This window comes from Physeter macrocephalus, chromosome 14 (assembly GCF_002837175.3).
Source record: "Physeter macrocephalus isolate SW-GA chromosome 14, ASM283717v5, whole genome shotgun sequence".
NCBI lineage: Eukaryota > Metazoa > Chordata > Mammalia > Artiodactyla > Physeteridae > Physeter > Physeter macrocephalus.
The window spans coordinates 21,133,325-21,156,487 of NC_041227.1; the positions used below are offsets into that span (position 1 = coordinate 21,133,325).

Sequence of the window (23,163 nt, forward strand, 5' to 3'; positions counted from 1 at the left end):
AAACATTTATAAATGAAATTTCTTTTTTTTTTTCTTTTTTTTTTTTTTTTTTTGCGGTACTCGGGCCTCTCACTGCTGTGGCCTCTCCCGCCGCGGAGCACAGGCTCCGGACGCGCAGGCTCAGCGGCCATGGCTCACGGGCCCAGCCGCTCCGCGGCATGTGGGATCTTCCCGGACCGGGGCACGAACCCGTGTCCCCTGCATCGGCAGGCGGACTCTCAACCTCTGTGCCACCAGGGAAGCCCGGAATTTCATTTTATTAGAAGTAACCTTCTAAACTTTCATATAATGTTATATTTTTGAGAAATATCCATATTGACACATATAGCCCTAGTTACCCCTTAGTCATAGAATAACTTTTAAATTAAAATTACTTATCAGTTTTGGTAAACTTTTTTGTCAAACAGTAGACCAAAGAATAGATATATGCCTAAAATTTGATCTATCAATAATTGTTTATTTCTCATCCCCCACCCCCTTCCAGACATTTCAAAAGCCCTGTTTTTCACACTCAGTGTCTCAAGAATCATTTTAACAAGCAGTCAACTGCCTAGCTCCCATCTCAGAAATTCTGATTCTGGGAACTTACAGTAGAGACCCAGGAATGTGCATTTTTCACAAGCTCTTCAGGATGGTTCTAATACCATAATTAAAGAAATGTTTCTTGATTGGTTGGTGACAGGAAATGTACCACATTGTTTATACTTTTGACATCTATAGGGTAAGAAAACTTAGTTTCAGACCTGGAAGAGGAGATGGGGTCTCATTCCCCTTTTACACAGTCATCTTTTGCACTTTTCATCAGAGGTGTTTTATGTATTGAGTTATCTCAGATCCTATGAGCACATGAATTTCAATTTTACTGTTACAAGTTAATCTGCTTATTTTTCATTGAAAATCATGTTTGAAGATATTTAATAAATGTGTTTGGTTCAATTCTACAAGAATCTTCTTTTACAGACAAAGTAGTTGTTCTTAGAGCAAATCTGTTATTTGAGGAATGATCAAATCGCAGCCCTTTTTGAAAAAGTTACCTAATATTAAAATACTTCATTTTCATGAAGAAGTAAATAGAAGAATCACTTACCAAAGATGATATCTAAATATTTTGTCCTGCAATTGGGAGACAGTTGCTGTCCTGCATTCTTTTTTGTCCTTTCTCAATAGCAGCAGCATAGGTGTTCTCATCAGGCAGGGCAGAGATAAGATGAGTTTTCTTCCTTAGTTGAGATCATCTCAGATAATCTCTGAGGTCACATTTTCACAGTTTGCAACAAAAAATCTTTTTGAAGTAATTTTCAAGGCAGTCAGTAGTTTCATTTGCCCCCTTTTATTTATTTTTTCTATTTTTCATTAAAAACAGAATTGTTTAACCTCATATATAAACTATAGTCATTGAAAATAGATCTTAAAGCCACTAAATACTTGAGTCGGTGAGTCACTGTCTAGTAATGAAATTGATACCATTTTTGACCTTAGCTTCATCAGCAGTACAGTTGAACAAAGAATTGATTCCTACCCTAATTTGGCATCTACCTTTTTTTTTTTCCACATCTTTATTGGAGTATAATTGCTTTACAATGGTGTGTTAGTTAACTTTTTTAACCTTTTTTTAAAAGAAATACATATACATTTAGTCACATATCTCTTCCCTTTCACAAGCTCTTCAGGATGGTTCTAATACCATAATTAAAGAAATGTTTCTTGATTGGTTGGTGACAGGAAATGTACCACATTGTTTATACTTTTGACATCTATAGGGTAAGAAAACTTAGTTTCAGACCTGGAAGAGGAGATGGGGTCTCATTCCCCTTTTACACAGTCATCTTTTGCACTTTTCATCAGAGGTGTTTTATGTATTGAGTTATCTCAGATCCTATGAGCACATGAATTTCAATTTTACTGTTACAAGTTAATCTGCTTATTTTTCATTGAAAATCATGTTTGAAGATATTTAATAAATGTGTTTGGTTCAATTCTACAAGAATCTTCTTTTACAGACAAAGTAGTTGTTCTTAGAGCAAATCTGTTATTTGAGGAATGATCAAATCGCAGCCCTTTTTGAAAAAGTTACCTAATATTAAAATACTTCATTTTCATGAAGAAGTAAATAGAAGAATCACTTACCAAAGATGATATCTAAATATTTTGTCCTGCAATTGGGAGACAGTTGCTGTCCTGCATTCTTTTTTGTCCTTTCTCAATAGCAGCAGCATAGGTGTTCTCATCAGGCAGGGCAGAGATAAGATGAGTTTTCTTCCTTAGTTGAGATCATCTCAGATAATCTCTGAGGTCACATTTTCACAGTTTGCAACAAAAAATCTTTTTGAAGTAATTTTCAAGGCAGTCAGTAGTTTCATTTGCCCCCTTTTATTTATTTTTTCTATTTTTCATTAAAAACAGAATTGTTTAACCTCATATATAAACTATAGTCATTGAAAATAGATCTTAAAGCCACTAAATACTTGAGTCGGTGAGTCACTGTCTAGTAATGAAATTGATACCATTTTTGACCTTAGCTTCATCAGCAGTACAGTTGAACAAAGAATTGATTCCTACCCTAATTTGGCATCTACCTTTTTTTTTTTCCACATCTTTATTGGAGTATAATTGCTTTACAATGGTGTGTTAGTTAACTTTTTTAACCTTTTTTTAAAATAAAAACAGCTTTAGTGAGATATAATTCACATACCTTGGAATTCATTCATTTTATTTTATTTTATTTTATTTTTTATTGAAGTGTAGTTGATTTACAATGTTGTGCCAATCTCTGCTGTACAGCAAAGTGACTCAGTTACACACGGATATATTCTTTCATTCACTCATTTTAAATATACAAGTCGGTGTTTTTTAGAAAGTTCACAAGGTTGTTCAGTCATCACCACAATCTAATTTAAATTGTAACAGTTCTTTATATATTCAGGATACAATTCCCTTATTAAATATATAATATGCAAATATTTTCTCCCATCCTCTGGATTATCTTTTTTTTTTTTTTTTTTTTTTTGTGGTATGAGGGCCTCTCACTGTTGTGGCCTTTCCTGTCGCGGAGCACAGGCTCTGGACGCACAGGCCCAGCGGCCATGGCTCACGGGCCCAGCCGCTCCGCGGCATGTGGGATCTTCCCGGACCGGGGCACGAACCCGTGTCCCCTGCATTGGCAGGCGGACTCCCAACCACTGTGCTACCAGGGAAGCCCTGGGTTATCTTTTTACTGTCTTTTTATTTATTTATTTAGACCACATCATGAGGCTTGCGGGCTCTTAGTTCCCTGACCAGGGATTGAACCTGGGCTCCCAGCAGCGGAAGCGCAGAGTCCTAACCACTGGATCACCAGGGAATTCCCTATCTTTTTAGTTTAGTTTAGTTTTGTTTTTTTAATCAGTATTGCTTCTTTGTAAATTTATTTATTTATTTATTTTTGGCTGCATTGGGTCTTCGTTGCTGTGCGCAGGCTTTCTCTAGTTTCGGTGAGCAGGGGCCACTCCTCATTGCAGTGCACGGGCTTCTCATTGCAGAGCACAGGCTCTAGAGCGCAGACTCAGTAGTTATGGTGCACGGGCTTAGTTGCTTCACAGCATGTGGGATCCTCCCGGACCAGGGATCAAACCCGTGTCCCCTGCATTGGCAGGCGGATTCTCAACCACCATGCCACCAGGGAAGTCCCCTCTTTTTAGTTTCTTGATGGTGTTCTTTGGAGCACAAAACTTTTAAATTTTGATATAGTCCAGTGTGTCTATTTTTGCCTTTGTCTCTTATGCATTTGGTGTCATATCTAAGAAACCATTGCCTAACCCAAGACTATAACCTCTTATTCTTGGCTCAGTTTTCTTCATGCTACATTTAGTTCAATTGGCCTCTGAAGCCAGGAATTACATAATAGTGAGGATGAAGTACAGTGTTTGACATAGTAGGCACTAATTTGTGAAATGTATTGGTGATTTTTTTTTTTTTTTTTTTTTTTTGGCCATGCTGTGTGGCTTTGGGGATCCTAGTTCCCTGATCAGGGATCTAACCCGTGCCCTCCCCACAGTGGAAGCGCAGAGTCCTAACCACTGGACGACCAGGAAAGTCCCTGGTGAATTTTAAAACAGTGAAATGTCTACCTAATATGTGTGAAATTATCACCTCTGAATCTTTTTCTGAGGGCTCCTGTTCCCCTTTCTTCAGGCTAGAACTGACCACTCCTTCTTTTGTTTCTTATTTCTCATTCTGTTTCCCCACTACTCTACAAATAGATTCTATTATTTTTCCTGGGGGCAGGAATGGTAACTTATTCATCCCTCATCCCCAGTGCTTGGCATATACAGAAGGCAATAGAATTGTTTCATCCTGCTTGGCTAGTAACACAATAGAATATCATATACCTTTAAAAGTGATAAGTAAGTGGACCATGTGACTATAGAAGGAGTAGATTATATTAAATAATACTGGGAGACCCCAGCTCTGAGACATCTTGGGCACCTTAGCCAGCCACCCAAGGATCTGGGCCCGCTCACCAGTGGGCTGACACAAGCTTCAGGACATCCCTGACCCTACAGCCAGCTGTGTCAGGAACCAGCCCCACCCCCCAGTGGTCTGACACCAGCTCTGGGACCCCTGGGTCCTGCAACCGGAGACCCCAGAACCCAGCTGTGCCCCTGCCATTGGGCCAGCACTAGCCCCAGGACCCAGTTTTACCCACCAGTGGGTGGGCACCAGTCCCAGGAGCTCCTAGACCCCGATCCTGCCCACCAGAGGGCAGACACGGACCCTAGGAGCACTGCAGCCCCACAGCCTGCCCTGTCAGGACCCAGCCAACACATCAGCAGTCCAGCAGCAGTCCTGGGGCCCTACCTCCTAACCCTGCCCACCAGTAGGCCAGCTCCAGCTCTGGGGCACCTTGGGTGCCTCCGTCAGCAGCCCTGGTATCCAGGCCCACCCATCAGCAGACTGTCAGCTTCGGGACCCCCAGGGCCCTGCATCCAGAGACCTCGGGACCAGCTCCACCCACCAGTGAGCTGGCACTAGCCTGGGACCCACCCTGGGCCCTGCGCCTGCGCACCAGCAGGCTGACAACAGCCCTGTGACGCCCCAGCCCCTGGACCCACCCATCAGCAAGCCAACACCAGCTCTGAGGTACTTTGGACTCCTCTGCCAGCCACCCTGGAATTCATCCCCACTCACCAGCAGGCTAGCACCAGCTTTGGGACACCCTGGAACTCACAGCCAGCAGTGTTAAGAACTGGCCCCACCCACCAGCAGGCCAACACCAGATTCAGGAACCTCAGCCTCAAAACCACTCATCTCAGAACCTGGCTCTGCCCACCAGTGAGCCAGCATTAGCCCCAGGATCCCCTGGGGTTCTGCAGCCAGCCACCTTGTGGCCCGGCCCTGCCAACCATTGGCTAGCAGCCTCCACACAAGGCAGGGCCTGGCAACCAAGCAAATTGGGGGGCCAGCCATGCCTACCAGACCATCCACAGTAGTCAGCCCACCACAACAGAAGGACCCATGCAGCTCTCACTGGGGGCATCCCTAGAACATATAACCCTAGTGACCAGAGGGGAGTGTGCTGCTGGGACACATAGGACGTCTCCCACAAAAGGCCACTTCTCCAAGGTCAGGAAACATAACCAACATATCAGATACATAGAAATAAAAACAGAAATTTAGGCAAAATGAGACAATAGAGGAATATGTTCCCAACTAAACAAGACAATAGAGGAATATGTTCCAAACTAAATAAAATATGTTTATCTTATTTGAACAAAATAAAACCTCAAAAGAACTAAGTGAAGTGGAGATAGACAATCTAGCTGATAGAGTTCAAGGTAATGATAGTAAATAAGATCAAAGAACTCAGGAGAAGAATGGATTCACAGAGCGAGATGTTAGAAATTTTTAACAAAGAGTTAGAAAATATGGAGAAGAACCAAGCAGAGATGAGGAATACCATAACTGAAATGAAAAATACACTAGAAGGAATCAACAGTAGGCTAAGAGAATATTAAAAGCAGCAAGGGACAAGCAACAAGTTATGTATGCAGGAACTCCTGTAGACTATTAGCTGGCTTATTAGCAGAAATTCTGCAGGCCAGAAGGGAGTGGTAGAATATCAAGAACCAAGAACCTACCTGGCAAGGTTCCCAGTAAGATTTGATAGAGTAATCAAGTTTTATAGATAAGCAAAACCTAAATAAGTTCATCACCACAACCAGCTTTACAAGAAATGCTAAAGGCACTTCTCTAAGCAAAAAAGAAAAGACCACAACTAGAAACATGAAAATTATGAAAGGAAAAAGCTCATTAGTAAAGGCAAATATACAGTGAAGGTATTCAATCAACCACATACAAAACTAGTAGGAAGGTTAAAAGGTAAAAGTAAAATCATCTATATCTGCAGTAAGCAGTTAAGGGATACACAATACAAAAAGATGTAAAATATGACACTGAAAACAGTACTCATGGCAGGAGGGGAGTAAAAATGTAAGGTTGTTAAAATGCATTTGAAATTAAGAGATCAGCAACTTAATATAATCATTTATATATATAGATTGCTATATATAAACCTCCTGGTAAACACAAACTAAAAACCTATAATAGATACATACACAAAAAAGAGAAAGGAATGCAAACATAACGCTAAAGATAGTTATCAAATCACAAGGGAGGAGAACAAAGGAAGAAGAAAGGAGCAAAAAAGAACTACAAAAACAACCCCGAAACAATTAACAAAATGGCAATAAGTACATACCTATCAATAATTACTTTAAATGTAAATGGACCAAATGCTCCAATCAAAAGACATGGAGTGGATGAATGGGTACAAAAACAAGACCCTTATATAGACTGCCTACAAGAGACTCACTTCAGACCTAAAGAAACACAGACAAAGTGAGAGAATGGAAAAAGGTATTCCATGCAAATAGAAATCGAAAGAAAGCTGGGGTACGCATGTCACAACTAAAAGATCCTGCAGCATGCCACAACTAAAGATCCTGCATGCCATGACGAAGATCCCGTGTGCCGCAACTAAGACCGAGTGCGGCCAAATAAATAAATATTAAAAAAGCAAAAGCAAAAGAAAGCCGAGGTAACAAAAACTTAGACAAAATAAACTTTAAAACAAAGACTGTTACAAGAGACAAAGAAGGACACTATATAATGATCAAGGGATCACTCCAAGAAGAAGTTATAACAATTGTAAATATATATGCACCCAACATAGGAGCACCTCAATACATAAAGGAAATATTGACAGACATAAAGGGAGAAATTGACAGTAACACAATAATAGTAAGGAACTTTAACACCCCACTTACACCAATGGACAGATCATCCAGACAGAAAATCAATTAGGAGACACAGGCGTTAAATGACATATTAGACCAAATGAATGTAACAGATATATAGAGAATATTCCATCCCAAAGCAGCAGAATACCCTTTTTTTTTTTTTTTTTTTAAATGGCCATGCTGTGCGGCATGTGGGATCTTATTTCCCTCGCCAGGGATTGAACCCGCACGCCCTGCAGTAGAAGCTCAGAGTCTTAACCACTGGGTCTCCAGGGAGGTCCCAGAATACACATTCTTTTCAAGTGCACATGAAACACTCTCCAGGATAGATCACGTTCTAGGCCACAAAACAAGTCTCAGTAAATTTAAGAAAATTGAAATGCCAAGCGTCTTTTCCGACCACAATGCTATGAGACTAGAAATCAACTACAAGAAAAAAACTGCAAAAAACACAAACCTGTGGAGGCTAGACATTATGTTACTAAATAACGAATGGATCACTGAAAAAAATCAAGGAAAATATCAAAAAATACTTGGAGACAAGTGAAAATGAAAACACAGCAATCCAAAATCTAAGGGATGCAGCAAAAGCAGTTCTAAGAGGGACTTCTGTAGCAATAAGAACCTACCTCAGGAAAAAGAAAACTCTCAAATAACATAACCTTACATCTAAAGGAACTAGAAAAAGAAGAACAAACAGAACCCAGAATTAGTAGAAGGAAAATGGACAGAAGACCTGAATAGATGTTTTTCCAAAGAAGACATACATATGGCCAACAGGCAGATGAAAAGATGCTCAACATCACTAATTATCAGAGAAATGCAAATCAAAACCACAGTAAGATTTCATCTCACAGCTGTCATAATGGCTATCATCAAAAAGCCCACAAATAACAAATGTTGGCTAGGGTGTAGAGAAAAGGGAACCCTTGTATACTCTTGGTAGGAATGGAAATTGGTACAGCCACTGTGTAAAACATGGAGATTCCTCAGAAAAACTGGAAATAGAACTACCATATGATCCAGCAGTTCCACTCCTAGGCATATATCTGAAGAAAACACAAATGCTAATTTAAAAAGATACATGCATCGCAATATTCTTAGCAGCATTATTTACAATTGCCAAGATATGGAAGCAGTCTAAGTGTCCATCAGCAGATGAATGCATAAAGAAGATATATTATATACATGCAATGGAATAGTACTCAGCCATAAAGAAAGAGTGAAATTTTGCTATTTGCAACAACATGGATGGACTTGGAGGGTATTACTCCTAGTGAAATAAGTCAGAGAAAGACAAATACTGTATGTTATCACTTATGTGTGGAATCTAAAAAATGAAACAAATGAATATAGCAAAACAGAAAAAAACTCAAGAATAATAGAGAACAAACTAGGGCTTAGCAATTAGGAGAGGGAAGAGGGAGGGGCAAAATAGAAGTAGGGAATTGAGAGGTACAACTACTATGTATAATATAAGCTACAAGGATATACTACTGTATGGCACAGGGAATATAGCCAGTATATTATAAAACTGTAAATGGAGTATATTCTATAAAAATTTTGAATCACTATGTTGTAACCTGAAATTAATATAATATTGTAAGTCAGCTATACCTCAGAATAATACTGCAAGAACAAAAATAACAGATTATATACAATGATCAGAGCTCTACTCAATACTATGTAATGACCTATATGGGAATAGAATCTGAAAAAGTGTGCATATATGTATAACTGATTCACTTTGCTATACAGCAGAAATGAACACAACGTTGTAAATCAACTATACCCCAATAAAAATTAATTTAAAAAAGTGATCAAAACACTTTAATATCACATATACACACTAAGGGTTGCGAAGGGAATATGAAATTGACTAAATAGAATTTTCAGTTTCGCAAAGCCCAGTGTTAGGGGAATGGTTTAAAAATGGTTCCTCAATGAAATAGAGCCATTACAGTGATAATTAAATTGACAGTGAAGACTTTTAGATCTTTAAATGGATTAAAAGTAGATTATAGGATTTTTCTTTTATAATTTTTCAAAATAAAATAGATCCTTGGGACTTTCCTGGTGGCGCAGTGGTTAAGAATCTGCCTGCCAATACAGGGAACACGGGTTCAAGCCCTGGTCTGGGAAGATCCCACATGCTGCGGAGCAACTAAGCCCGTGCGCCACAACTATTGAGCCTGCGCTCCAGAGCCCACGAGCCACAACTACTGAGCCTGCATGCCACAACTACTGAAGCCCACGTGCCTAGAGCCCGTGCTTCACAAGAGAAGCCACCGCAATGAGAAGCCCGTGCACTGCAACAAAGAGTAGCCCACACTCGGCACAACTAGAAAAAGCCCACGTGTAGCAACTAAAATCCAACACAGCCAAAAATAAATAAATAAATTAATTAATTTAAAAAATAGATTCTCATTTGTTTTGTGGTTACATTGATCTTGTATAAGGGAGAAAGAATAGACCAGTATATGATTTTCATATATTTAAAAATTGTGCAACTTTTTCTTCTCTGATAAGGACATTCACAGGGTTGAATTACAACATCCTTCTATTCCTGAGATACTTTGACATTATTCTTGGTGGGTGTTAAGAATCTGCCTGCCAATGCAGGGGACATGGGTTTGAGCCCTGGCCCGGGAAGATCCCACATGCCGCAGAGCAACTAAGCCTGTGCACCACAACTACTGAGCCCGTGTGCCACAACTACTGAAGCCTGTGCACCTAGAGCCTGTGCTCCTCAACAAGAGAAGCCACCGCAATGAGAAGCCTGTGCACCACACGAAGATTAGCCCCCGCTTGCCGCAACTAGAGGAAGCCCACATGCAGCATCAAAGACCTAATGCAGCCAAAATTAAATTTAAAAAAAACGAAAAACAAAAAAACCACATTGTTTTCTTACCTATCAGGAAACGTGTAAATCAGAAAAGCATTCACAAGCTTAGAGAAGGTGGCACCTTGGGATCTTCCCGGACCGGGGCACGAACCTGTGTCCCCTGCATCCGCAGGTGGACGCTCAACCGCTGCACCACCAGGGAAGCCCTCTTGGTGTATTATTAAAGATATACTTGGTACACTGTAACAATAATAGCTTGTTAACACGTATTACTTTGCAATAATGTTTCAACAGTAGTCATTCAAAATGTGTCTGAGTTCCTACTCTGTGCCAGGCACTGTGCTGTTTGATGGGTTCTGAGAGTATGGCAGTAAATGAGGCAGACAAGGCCCTTCACCTCCCAGAATTCTATACATTTTTTAGGGACTTCATGGAACCATTTGAAGCAATTTGAAAATCATGGATTAGGTGATTTATCATGTTTCTTTTTTTTTCTGAAACATTCTTTTTAAAAGATAGTTATGGACAATTAAGAAAGATGTTATCTTTATTTAAAGAAACAGAGGAGCATTAAATCTTCACCCATATTTAAAGCCCCTGTTTAAGCTTAGAGTAATGAATAATTATGAAATGTATGTTTACTAAGTATAAGTAAGTACTTCTTAGAGACATTAAGTGCTGTAGAATTTTATAGTACTTCCTGCCTATGATTGTTTACTACATGGTAGGAGGGGTTTTTTTTTTATTAAGGGTTATAGTGATGCGTAGATACATTTACAAAAAAAATTAGACACAGTGCCTGTGGTAAAATAATGTATGTGATCTGAATGAGTGTGTTAAATGAGTATGTTTAACTTGAATACCAGACTAACTTACTAAAGGCTAATGAAATCATATACATAAAAGAAAGATTGAAATATTTACCCTTCTGTTATTAGAATCATTAATCCATTAGAATCCATCAGGTCCAATATACTTGCTTTGTCTGGTAGTGATAACTAAATAAGGTAAAGATATTCATAACTTGTCATTTCCCTTAGTATTATTCTTACTTAAAAATGAATAGCTTTGACTTTCCACTGTAGATAGGAATGACTGGACAAAAATTTTAGATGATGTTATGTATTGTTATTCACATTAATTTATAATTTTCTAGGTGATTAATGATCCTATCCATGGTCACATTGAATTTCACCCTCTTCTCATCCGAATCATCGACACACCTCAATTTCAGCGGCTGCGATATATTAAGCAGTTGGGAGGCGGTTACTATGTTTTTCCAGGAGCTTCACACAATCGATTTGAGCATAGTCTAGGGTAAGAAGGGTATTGGGGTGGGGAACTTATAGTTATTAAGTCCCTTCTCGGTCACATCATATCTTTTAGAAAACAAATAGTTTTATAAAATGGTAATAATAGCCTTATTTTTTTTAAGAGCCTTGTTTGACTGAGACAATCAATATTTGATTTTTTTTTTTTTTCCTTTGGCCGAGCCACGTGGCATGCAGGATCTTAGTTCCCCAACCAGGGATCGAACCCGTGCCCCGTGCAGTGGAAGCGTGGAGTCCTAACCATTGGACTGCCAGGGAATTCCCAATAATATCCGTATTTTATTGATGAGAAAGTTGAGGGTTTGATTTACCTTGCTCTACTTTACTTATTTTATGTATTCTTAGAAGCCACCTCAAATCTTTCCTGGAAAGATAATGAAAGTGCCTGGCAGGCCTTTTAGATGAAATATTTGTGTTTAAATATTATTTAAAAGTTAATAGGGGGCTTCCCTGGTGGCGCAGTGGTTGAGAGTCCGCCTGCCGATGCAGGGGACATGGGTTCGTGCCCCGGTCCGGGAAGCTCGCACATGCCGCGGAGCAGCTAGGCCCGTGAGCCATGGCCGCTGAGCCTGCGCGTCCGGAGCCTGTGCTCCACAACGGGAGAGGCCAGAACAGTGAGAGGCCCGCGTAACGCAAAAAAAAACAAAAACAAAACAAAACAAAGTTAATAGGGTTGGTTACTGATATAACTAACTTTGTAAGTTTGATTATTTAATTTTCCTACATTGCCTATTTAGTCTTTTACATAATTGCCCTTTAAAACCACATCATTCAAAAAAACCACATTGTTTTCTTACCTATCAGGAAACGTGTAAATCAGAAAAGCATTCACAAGCTTAGAGAAGGTGGCACCTCTGTTACATACAGCATAGTTGAGACTTTGCTCTTTTTTTTTTTTTTTTTGCCTGCGTTTGGACTTCTTTGCTGCGCGCGGGCTTTCTTTAGTTGCCGCGAGTGGGGGCTACTCTTCATTGCAGTGCATGGGCTTCTCATTGCCTTGGCTTCTCTTATTGAGGAGCATGGGCTCTAGGTGCACGGGCTTCAGCAGTTGTGGCACACGGGCTCAGTATCTGTGGCTCGCGGGCTCTAGAGCGCAGGCTCAGTAGTTGTGGCACACTGCCTTAGTTGCTCCGTGGCATGTGGGATCTTCCCGGACCAGGGCTCGAACCCATGTCCCTTGCATTGGCAGGCTGGTAACCACTGTGCCACCAGGGAAGTCCCTGGCCTGCTTTTTCATTATAAAATGTAGAGCCAGGTGGACATAGGCCCAGAAGAATCGGACAGTTATCTAGATTTTCATGAAGTACTCACAGTGTAAGTGGTCCACCCCTTATCCATGGGGTATATGCTCCTAGACCCTCAGTGGATGCCTGAAACCACAGATACTACCAAACCCTATTTATACTATGTTTTTTCCTTAAAAATACATACCTGTGATAAAGTTTAATTTATAAATTAAGCACAATAAGAGATTTACAGCAACTAATAATAAAATGGAACAATTATAACAATACAGTGCAATAAAAGTTATGTGCATGTGGTTTCTCCCTCTCTCTTTCTCTCAGAATATCTTATTGTACAAATTTAATGCCTTTGCCATCTTAATTAAGCACTTATCACACACCGTGGCTGTAACTTTGACAGTTTGAGATGCAACAGCAAAACTAGCACAAATTTCTTTTTCCTTCTTTACAATTTCACAGGTAGAAGATTTGTTCTTATGATAGATCTTAGCAACCTCAGCATACAATTTTGTTCTATCTTTATTGAGTTGAGAATTTTGACCTTTTCACTCACTTACCGGAAGCACTTCTCGACTTCTCTTTGCACATCTGAATTGCCAGCTTTACTACTCTTGCACTTTGGGGCCATTATGAAGTAAAATAAGGGTCACTTGAACACAAGCACTGTGAAACCTCAGCAGTCAATCTGATAATTGTGTCGGCTACTAAGTGATTAATGTGTGGGACACGCTGGACAAAAGAATGATTCACGACCCAGCTGTGATGGAGCAGAACAGTGTGATAATCCATCATGCTACTCAGAATGAAGTGTAATTTAAAACTTATGAATTGTGTATTTCTGGAAGTTTCCATTTAATATTTTCAGACCATGGTTAACTGCTGGTAACTGAAATGAGGAAAGTGAAACCAATAATAAGGGGAAACTGCTGTGTTACTTTGGTTTTGTTTGTTTAGAAGCATCTTTTTTTTTTTTTTTTTTTTTTTTTTTTTTTTTTTTTTTTGTGATGTGGGCGTCCCTCTCTTGCGGAGCACAGGCTCTGGACGCGCAGGCCCAGTAGCCATGGCTCACGGGCCCAGCCGCTCCGCGGCATGTGGGATCTTCCCAGACCGGGGCGCGAACCCGGTTCCCCTGCATCGGCAGGCGGACGCACAACCACTGCGCCACCAGGGAAGCCCCTAGAAGCATCTTTAATTAGCCAGAACACATGCATCTACTCAAATGTTTATTTATTCATCAACAAATATTTATTGAAAACTTATTAGTGCCTACCAAACCAACAAGATATCAACTGTTTCTATCCTTGTGAAGCTCAGAGTTTAGGGGGCAAGAAAGATATTGTATTCATTCAGGAAGTACTTTTAGGTGGAAATGCTAAAAGTGTATTTAACATTTGTTGAGCACCTTATCTACAATCTGTTGTAAACATTACAACACCAGAAGTTCTGCTTTTAAAAAAAATTGTGGTAAAATACACAGAATATAAAATTTACCATCCTAACCATTTTTAAGTTTATAGTTCAATAGTGTTAAATATATCCACATTATTGTGCAACCAAGCTCCGGAACTTTTTCATCTCGCAAAACTGAAACTCTGTACCCATTGAATAACAATTCCCCATTCCTCTTCTCCCCAGTTCCTGGTAACCAGCATTCTACTTTCTGTTCTAATGAATTTGACTGTTCTAGGTACCTCATATAAGTGATTTCATAGAGTATTTGTCTTTTTGTGATTGACTTATTTCATTTAGCATAATTTCCCCAAGAGTCACTCACGTTGGAGCATGTGTCAGAATAGCCTTACTTTTTAAGGCTGAATAATATTCCATTGTATGTATATGTTACATTTTGTTTATCCCTTCATTCATCTGCGGACTCTTGGGTTGCTTCCACCTCTTTGGCAATTATGACTGCTATGAACGTGGATGTGCAAATATCTCTTCAAGACCCTTTTGGGTATATACCCAGAAGTGGAATTACTGGATCATATGGTAATTCTGTTTTTAATATTTTGAGGAACTGCTCTACTGTTTTCTATAGTGGCTGCACCATTTTACATTCCCACCAACAGTGTACAAGTGTTCCAATTTCTCCACATCCTGGCCAAAATTTGTTAGTTTTTGTTTTGTTTTATAATAGACATTCTAGGGACTTCCCTGGAGGTCCCGTGGTTAAGACTCTGTGCTTCCACTGCAGCGGGAACGGGTTCAATCACTGTTTGGGGAACTAAGATCCTGCGTGCTGCATGGAGCAGCCAAAACAAAAAGCAAAAAACCCCTTCTAATGGGTATGAGGTGGTGTCTCACTGTGATTTGATTTTGCATTTCCCTATTGATAAGTGATTCTGAGTCAAGAGGTCCTGCTTTTGGGAATCTGTGTGTTTCTGCCTAGTTCTGAAACAGACTATTCTGTTAAGTTGCCCTCGAGGTATATTAGAACAGTTGAAAAACATATTGAAGTTCTTGAGTGTTAACTGAAAGAAAAATGCATGATATGAAAGTTATGAGTTAAGTTTTATTTGGGGACCTTACTGAGTACTATAGCCCGGGAGTTCTCAGATAGCTCTGAGGAAATGCTCCAGAGAGGTAAGGGAGGAGCCAGTATATATGTGAACTTTTTTGCTGGGAAAAACATGTGGTCAAGTGTAAAAAGATTACTGCTAATCACAAATGTGGACAAAAAAAATGTTACCTGTCATTCTAGTAAACAACAAATATTGCCCGCCTTCAAGCCATCAAGCCACTGCAGCTGCCCCCAATGCTGCACCCAGAGGGGAGCTCAGGGTGGAGAAAAACAGCGTCCTGGCCCTAGATAGATCAGATGAATATCTAAGGAATAATTTCAGTGACCCCAGACTCTTGCATCTTCCCATACATAGGAAAATGCTAAAAATTATTAACTTGAGGTGACTGGTTTTTGTCATTAGCACTAGTCTTTTGATGTTGAACTAAATGTTTTTGTTTTTGTTTTTTTTCCACCAGAAACTCCTATATACCCTGGTTCCTCCTTACCTCTTTGGAACAATGCCTCAGTGCTGTCTGAGACTGTTTCCCGGGCTAGAGTCCTCAGTAAGATCTCTGAATAAAACATAACTTGCAACTTTTAGGTAGTGTTTTTCTTCAGTTGACAGTTTCAGTGACCACGAAGGGATCCAGAGCCAACTTTTCTCCTTTGCCTGAACTTTACGAGGATCTGGAGCCTTGGTACTAGCAGAGGCCTCTTGTGCCCGCCTGTCTCCTCAGTGAGTCCAGATGTATTTGGATGAGTATCTCCTGGATCTTGGATCTCATGTTATTCACTTATGATCCTAAGTTTTATTTGGTGGTATTAAACTTCTCACTGGAGGAGTAGGTTTTCCTTGAACTTAGTTTCAAAAAGAGGTACCTGGGTTATCTTCAGTTGAAAGACATTAGGAAGATTTTGGTCAGTCGAATGACAGAGTGAGTTATCCTCACTTGAAAGACACTGGGAAGATTTTGCTCAGTTAAAAAACGCTGATGGGTTACCCCAATTGACAGACAATGGGAAATTTTTATTATGTACGTACAGAATTTGTACTTGCAAGTACTTGCTTAATTGGGAATTAAAGCTCATCCTAAAAATGGCCAAACTGGGGTTCTTTTGACATTCCAAAATTAATTTTTTTTTCATATGCAGCTAGAAAAATCCAACTTGATAAAACATCTTTTCAAAATTCTGAACTTAAAGAAACAAAAGCCCTTCTGGGAGAACTTGCATTTCTCTACCTGTGTCTTAGAGATGTAAATGTTCTACCTGATCTTCTTAGGCTTTTTTTTTTTTTCTCCTGTGTTCTGAGAGCTTGGTCTCTGCTACCCAGGAGGTACACATATGGTGTACATTTGGCAACCAGTCAAATAGACTGGAATTCTGAGCAATCTTTTTGTCTGGCTGTGTCAACTCTCAGGAGAATTTGTCATAAGGGGTCCCAGCCCATAAGGGGCCTTTGTCATCTCAACCTTCATTGCAACCACCTGTACAACGAAGGACTTTACTCTCTTAGGCTGTTTGGGGGAGGAAATTTCCAGATCTTATGAAGGCTGCATCCTTTGCATTCTCTTGTGGGGACGACTCTTGCATTTTATTGGTTTGAGTCACTATTAAGATACTATTCATCAATGACCAGATAGTGAACCTTTAAAATTGGAGAAACTTGGTAAATTGGTAAATTTTTTAGAGAGCTCTCATTACAAACAGCTGTTTTATTTTTACCTATAAAAAAACAAAGTAGAAGATGGTAGTATATATAAAACGGCTAACTTAAGAACTCCCTCAGTTTATTTATTTATTTACCTTTTTTTTTTAGCATTTTTAGTTTTTTTTTCTTAACTTTAAAAAAAGTTGAATATTTCATTTTCCCCCAGCTTTATCGTGATATAATTGATATATAACATTGTGTATGTTTAAGGTGTACAACATGATTTGATACATTTTTTTTGTCTTAAGTTGTGGATTTAATTGCATTAATTTAAATGTTACCTTTTGTTGTAAATTCACCACATATTCCATTAAGAATAGAGACCATATTATCTAGTTCAACAATGCTATATATAAAATAGATACCCAACAAGGACCTTACTGTATAGCACAGGGAGCTATACTCAGTATTTTGTTTTTTTTTGTTTTTTTATTTGTTTTCTTGCGGTACGCGGGCCTCTCACCGTCGTGGCCTCTCCTGTTGCGGAGCATAGTCTCCGGACGTGCAGGCCCAGCAGCCATGGCTCACGGGCCCAGCCGCTCCACGGTATGTGGGATCCTCCCGGACCGGGGCACAAACCCGTGTCCCCTGCATCGGCAGGCGGACTCTCAACCACTGCACCACCAGGGAAGCCCAGTATTTTGTTTTTTGTTTTTTTATCTCTTCTTGATTTTGTGGACTTAACATAGGTGTTGAATTTATCTTGACACTGACTTTATCCAATTATTATTTTCTTGAATTTTATTTTATTTATTTTTTTATACAGCAGGTCCTTATTAGTCATCAATTTTATACACATCAATATATACATAACCCCAATCGCCCAATTCATCACAACCCACCCCACCCTCCCGCTGCTTTCCCCCCTTGGTGACCATAAGTTTGTTCTCTACATCTGTGTCTCAATTTCTGCCCTGCAAACCGGTTCATCTGTACCATTTTTCTAGGTTCCACATATATGTGTTAGCATAACGGTATTTGTTTTTCTCTTTCTGACTTACTTCACTCTGTATGACAGTCTCTAGATCCATACACGTCTCTACAAATGACCCAATTTCAGTACTCCCTTAGTTTAAAAGAGACAAAAATAAACCAGTTTGGGAAGCCTTATTTGTAGTCTCTAGGGTTACCCTCAATGGACCTTACAGATGCTAATAAAAAACATTAGGTTAATTAATGTTAATTGGGTTGGTTAATAGGGGAAAAAAGCTGAGGGGAAAGTTAAGAGACTTCTTCCCAAGAAGGTGGAACTTTTAAAGGGACTTGTCCCAACAGGATAAAAATCTTTAGATGGTTATTAAGAAATGGGATAAATAAAATGGTTGGTAATGAGATTAAAACTAAGGTTTTTATACAACACTATGTAGGGTTGGATGGGCCAAGGGGACATCTTATTGGTCCCCAACATTCAGGGCCCCGAAGAAGTCCATTCTCTTTACCCCAGTTTAATACACACACACACACACACACACACACACACACACACACACACACACACACACACACACACACACACTTAAAAGGCTGGAAGAAAATTACACTGAGATACCTGTTTGAACAATTGTTTGGGGCAACAGTTAGGCCAATTAATCAAGTTAAAGATTTTTTTTAAAAGGCCTGTGTCCCTTGGCTCAACCCCTCCCTGGAGACCGAGAGCCTTTATACAAAAATAGATAAAATAGCCAGAGAATAAAAAGGAAAGTTTCTAGGACTCCTTGTAAGACCACAGCTTGTTGATGCGGTCCTAATGGAGGCTAAAGTTAAAGGTGTAAGAGTTGATTGAATTGAAATGACAGTTTATAAAAGTAGGTATATTTAAGTGGGCTTAATATAAGATGTTTATATCTCTTTTGCCTCACTATATTTTGTGTAGACATTATGTCTCACTGGGGAATGCTTCCCCTGCCTGGTATTATAAGACAGGGTATGTAAATCTGCCCCTCAGAAAACATTAATTTAAATATACAAAAAACAAAAAACTCAGTAAGGTTACCTGAACCCACACAATATAATGTAAAACTAGGGGCTAATATTCAGAAGCTAATAATAATCAAATTAAAGAAAATGTAGTTGGGCAAATCAATCTTTTAAAATCATTTAGGCAGCAGAGCAGTTCTTTGGGGAATTAAAAGCAACTGTCTTTGTCTTGCAAATCTCTACAAATCAGAAATGTAATACAGCCCACAATGACCTGAGACTGAGCCTATAGCTAGCTCAATCAGGTAGACTCTGAAACAAAAAGGGAAAAAGAGGGCTTTTTACACTCAAACTGCCGGGAAGGCTCCTTCACCCAAAGTCTAATTCACAGCCTCCTTAAGTATTTATCAAGGACAAATACAAATCTTAACAGTCTCTCATCTTTCAAACAGAAGAGTAACTTTTTCATTTTTGTTTTGTTTTTTTCCACTCTGCAGCGTAGGGTATCTAGCAGGACGTCTAGTTCGTGAACTGAGTGAAAAACAACCAGAGCTGCAGATAAGTGAACGAGATATGCTCTGTGTTCAGATCGCTGGTCTTTGTCATGATCTCGGTAAGCAGTTCAAAGAGCCACAGTTCTAATGTAAAACCACATGGTACCTCTCTTTGAAATTAAAAAATCCAGCTAACTAGGAGAATATGAAAGTTGTGTTTTAATTCTTCAGTTAACATTAATGTAAATGTGCCATTGCTTCTTTCTAGAATGGTTCATAAGCCCAAAGCATTGCTATTTTTTTTGTAGTCTTTCAGTGAATTTCCCATGTTAAACATCTTTGTTGCAGGTTATATGAAGGGACTTTCTGATAGTGATTTTTTTCTGACTACTGTGTGTTGGATGATGTGAATTTGATTTTTCCTTTATCTTGGTTGAAATAAAGTTGCCATTTTCCTTTAGATAATTTGTCAAATCTATTCTTCTCACACCTAGAATACATAATCTGCTCTAACAGATTAACAACAGATTTAGAGAACTCCTTTTCTTCCCTGACCCATGTGAGGTCTTGGGCCACTTAAATCCAAGTAGAAGAATATCATCCTTTTCCATGGTCAAAGAAAGAGAAAAAGGACTGTTCTCTTTTATCACAGGAGTTTTTTCCCCTATCCTTGTAATTTATTCCTACCTGCTGGAGGATCCTAAGAGTTTGCATGTGCCCTCAGTGCAGGGAAAGGGAGCTTTCTGTAGCCAGATACTTAAAGGCATAGGGCACTCCCTTCAGCATGTCCCCTTGGAGATTTCAGTAGGACCAGTGTCAGCCCTAGATCATACATTTAACAGATTTTTGGTATTTTGAGAGGGAATCATTGGAAACTTTAGCCAATTTCTAGGAGTCTGAGCTCTATAGTAACAAGCCTTTGTATACAGACTGCAACATGCAAAAAGGCCCAGGGCTGGTCCAGGTAGGCTCCCTCTCCCATCCATCAGGGAAGAGAGTAGGGGATTTGTTCCAGGACCCCCTGTGGATACAAAAGAAAACAAAATCCCCAAAATCCTGTATGCACAAGTCCCTTATATAAAATTTGCATATAACCCACACACATCCTCCCATGTACTTTATTTTTTTTATTTTTTTAAAAAATTTATTTATTTTTATTTATTTATTTTGGCTGCCTTGGGTCTTCGTTGATGTGTGCGGGCTTTCTCTAGTTGCGGCGAGTGGGGGCTACTCTTCATTGCAGTGCATGGGCTTCTCATTGCGGTGGCTTCTCTTGTTGCGGAGCACGGGCTCTAGAGCGCAGGCTCAGTAGTTGTGGGGCACGGGCTTAGTTGCTCCGCGGCATGTGGGATCTTCCTGGGCCAGGGATCAAACCCATGTCCCCTGCATTGGCAGGCGGATTCTTAACCACTGCGCCACCAGGGAAGTACCCTCCCATGTACTTTAAATCAATTCTAGATTACTTATAATATCAATACAATGTAAACTATATGTAAATAGTTGCCAGCAAGCTTGGCAAATTCAAGTTTTGCTTTTGGGAACTTTCTGGAATTTTTTTTTCTGAATATTTTTTTGTCCAAGGTTGATTGAATCTGCGGATGCAGAGGGCCAACTGTAACTCCTTCAGAAATTCTGATAATTCCAGAGTTGTGCCTCAGCAAAGTTTCATATTACTAGATGTTGTGGAATGTTAAGATCACTTATGAATAAGATAAAGTAGTGATCTTCACTTTTGATTGCCCATATCATCAGTAAAAACCCAAGATAAACCCTGATATGTATATATTTATTATAAAACAAATTGCATACATTATAAAATATACATAAAAATAGATGTTTTTAAAGGTTGAGTGTAATAAAGTTCTAATATTTTCTTCCTAACCCTAGTGGATTGTCTTAAAACTGCTGTTCTAACACTACCAATATATAATCTGAAGAAGCCAAAAGTTTTTGTCATTAACATTCCTTTAGTTACACAAAACTGTCCTTTCATCAGATTTATGTAAACTCTGGTGACTCAGAGACCCCTCAATGGAGAGCTTACTTTCCTGTATTGTTCTGCTTCCTGTTCTCTTGTTTTAGAAAATAGGAAGGAAGGATTTGTTCCTTTTTGTGATGTATTTATAGATTATTAATTTCTATTGATATTCAAGTTTAACTAAAAAGATTTACTTTTTACCAATTTACAAACATTTTTCTTGTTCTAAGGCTGCTTTTGTTTTTAAGGTCATGGGCCATTTTCTCATATGTTCGATGGAAGATTTATTCCACTTGCTCGCCCAGATGTGAAATGGACGGTATGTATTCATATATTTAATAGTCAATAAAATAAAGACTAAGCAATGACTGCTGTGTTAAAGTATTCTTCCTTTTACAGTTTTTCAGGGTGTTTATATATAATGCTTTCATTTGATCCTCACAGTAATCTCTAAGGACGAAATCATTATCTCCATTTTTGTAAGTATAAAGGAACTTGAAACTCATAGAGCTGTATTGATGCACCAAAAATCACAAAGTTGTTAAATGATAAAGCCAGCACTAGAAAACCAGGTTTCCTGGCTGCTAATTTAATGCTCTTTCTACTCTATCACACTAGTATAAAATAAAAAATAAAAGGCTGACTCTGGCTTTGACTCATTTTGTATGACCATGAAGTAGCTAACACCAGCTAAGTTCATTTTATACTTAGAGATTTGCAGGTGACTGACTTGTATTTTTGGAATCAATTTTTGAGAAGTAAAGTTAGGTCAACTCCTATTTTTGGCCACACTATATTTGGAGTAGAAAAAGGTATTAATACATATTGAACACTTCTTACATGTCAACCACTATTTTCTCTCTCTCTCTTTAAAGGTAATTCATATACAGTATGTTGTACAGATCTTAAGTGTACAGTTCAGTGAGTTTTGACAAATGTATACATCCATGTAGCCACTACCCAAGTTGAGATATAGAATATTTTCATCTTCCTGGAAAATTCCTTTGTGACCCTTTTCAGTCAGTTCCTACATCTCCCTCCCACCATCACCTTCTGATTTTTATAAACAGATTAGTTTTGCCTGTCTTAGAATTGATAAGAGTAGAATCCTATAATAGGTACTCGTTTGTGTCTTGCTCTTATTCACTCAACATAATGATTTTGAGATTCGTTGGTGTGTCATACATCAGTTGTCAGTCCCTGCTCATTGCTGAGATAGTATTCCATTGTATGAATAAGTTACGAGTTGTTTATTTTTTCTCCTTTTGTAGAATTTGGGTTGTTTTCATTTTTTTGGCTATTACGAATAAGGATGCTATGCATGTTACTGTACACGATTTTTATGGAAAATGTTTTCATTTGTCTTAGGTTCATTTCTCCTTACCTAGGAGTAGAATTGCTGGGTCATCAAGTAGATGGATACTTAACTTTATAAGCAACTACCAGACGTTTCCCATTTTACACTCTGCCAGCAATATGAGAGTGCCTGTTATTCCATAGCCTCACCAACATTTAGTTTTTTAAGTTATTCTTTCTAATGAGAGTGAAATGGTCTCTTATAGGATTTTTTTTTTTTTTGGCATCCTCTGTGGTATGTTGAGTACCATTTCCTGTACTTTGTCACTGAAAATCATCTTTTGTGAAGAGTTTTTCCATTTACCCAGTTTAAAAATTTGAATGTTTGCCTTTTAGTTATCAATTTGAGTAATTATATATATAGTCAGATACATGTATTGTGAATATAGTCCCCGTCCCCACCCCAGTCTCTGACTTACCAATTCATTTCTTTAATGAAGGTGGCTTTTGAGAACGAAAATTTTAAATTTTGATGAAGTATTTCTGGTTCTTCAACCTAGTAAGATG

At 38.9% G+C, this 23,163-nt stretch overlaps 1 protein-coding gene across 3 annotated transcripts in view; it reads left to right on the top strand.

The window, feature by feature from the left end:
* Positions 1-23,163, top strand: part of SAMHD1 (SAM and HD domain containing deoxynucleoside triphosphate triphosphohydrolase 1) — a 67,506-nt gene that overhangs the window by 9,987 nt on the left and 34,356 nt on the right. For 2 of the 3 annotated variants that reach the window (XM_007116777.4, XM_007116778.4), the window contains exons 4-6: positions 11,279-11,439; positions 19,326-19,441; positions 21,549-21,619. In XM_007116777.4, coding sequence (XP_007116839.1) covers positions 11,279-11,439; positions 19,326-19,441; positions 21,549-21,619 — 348 coding nt within the window. The remainder of the gene's footprint in view (positions 1-11,278; positions 11,440-19,325; positions 19,442-21,548; positions 21,620-23,163) is intronic. The other variant, XM_007116779.3, reaches the window with a different exon arrangement.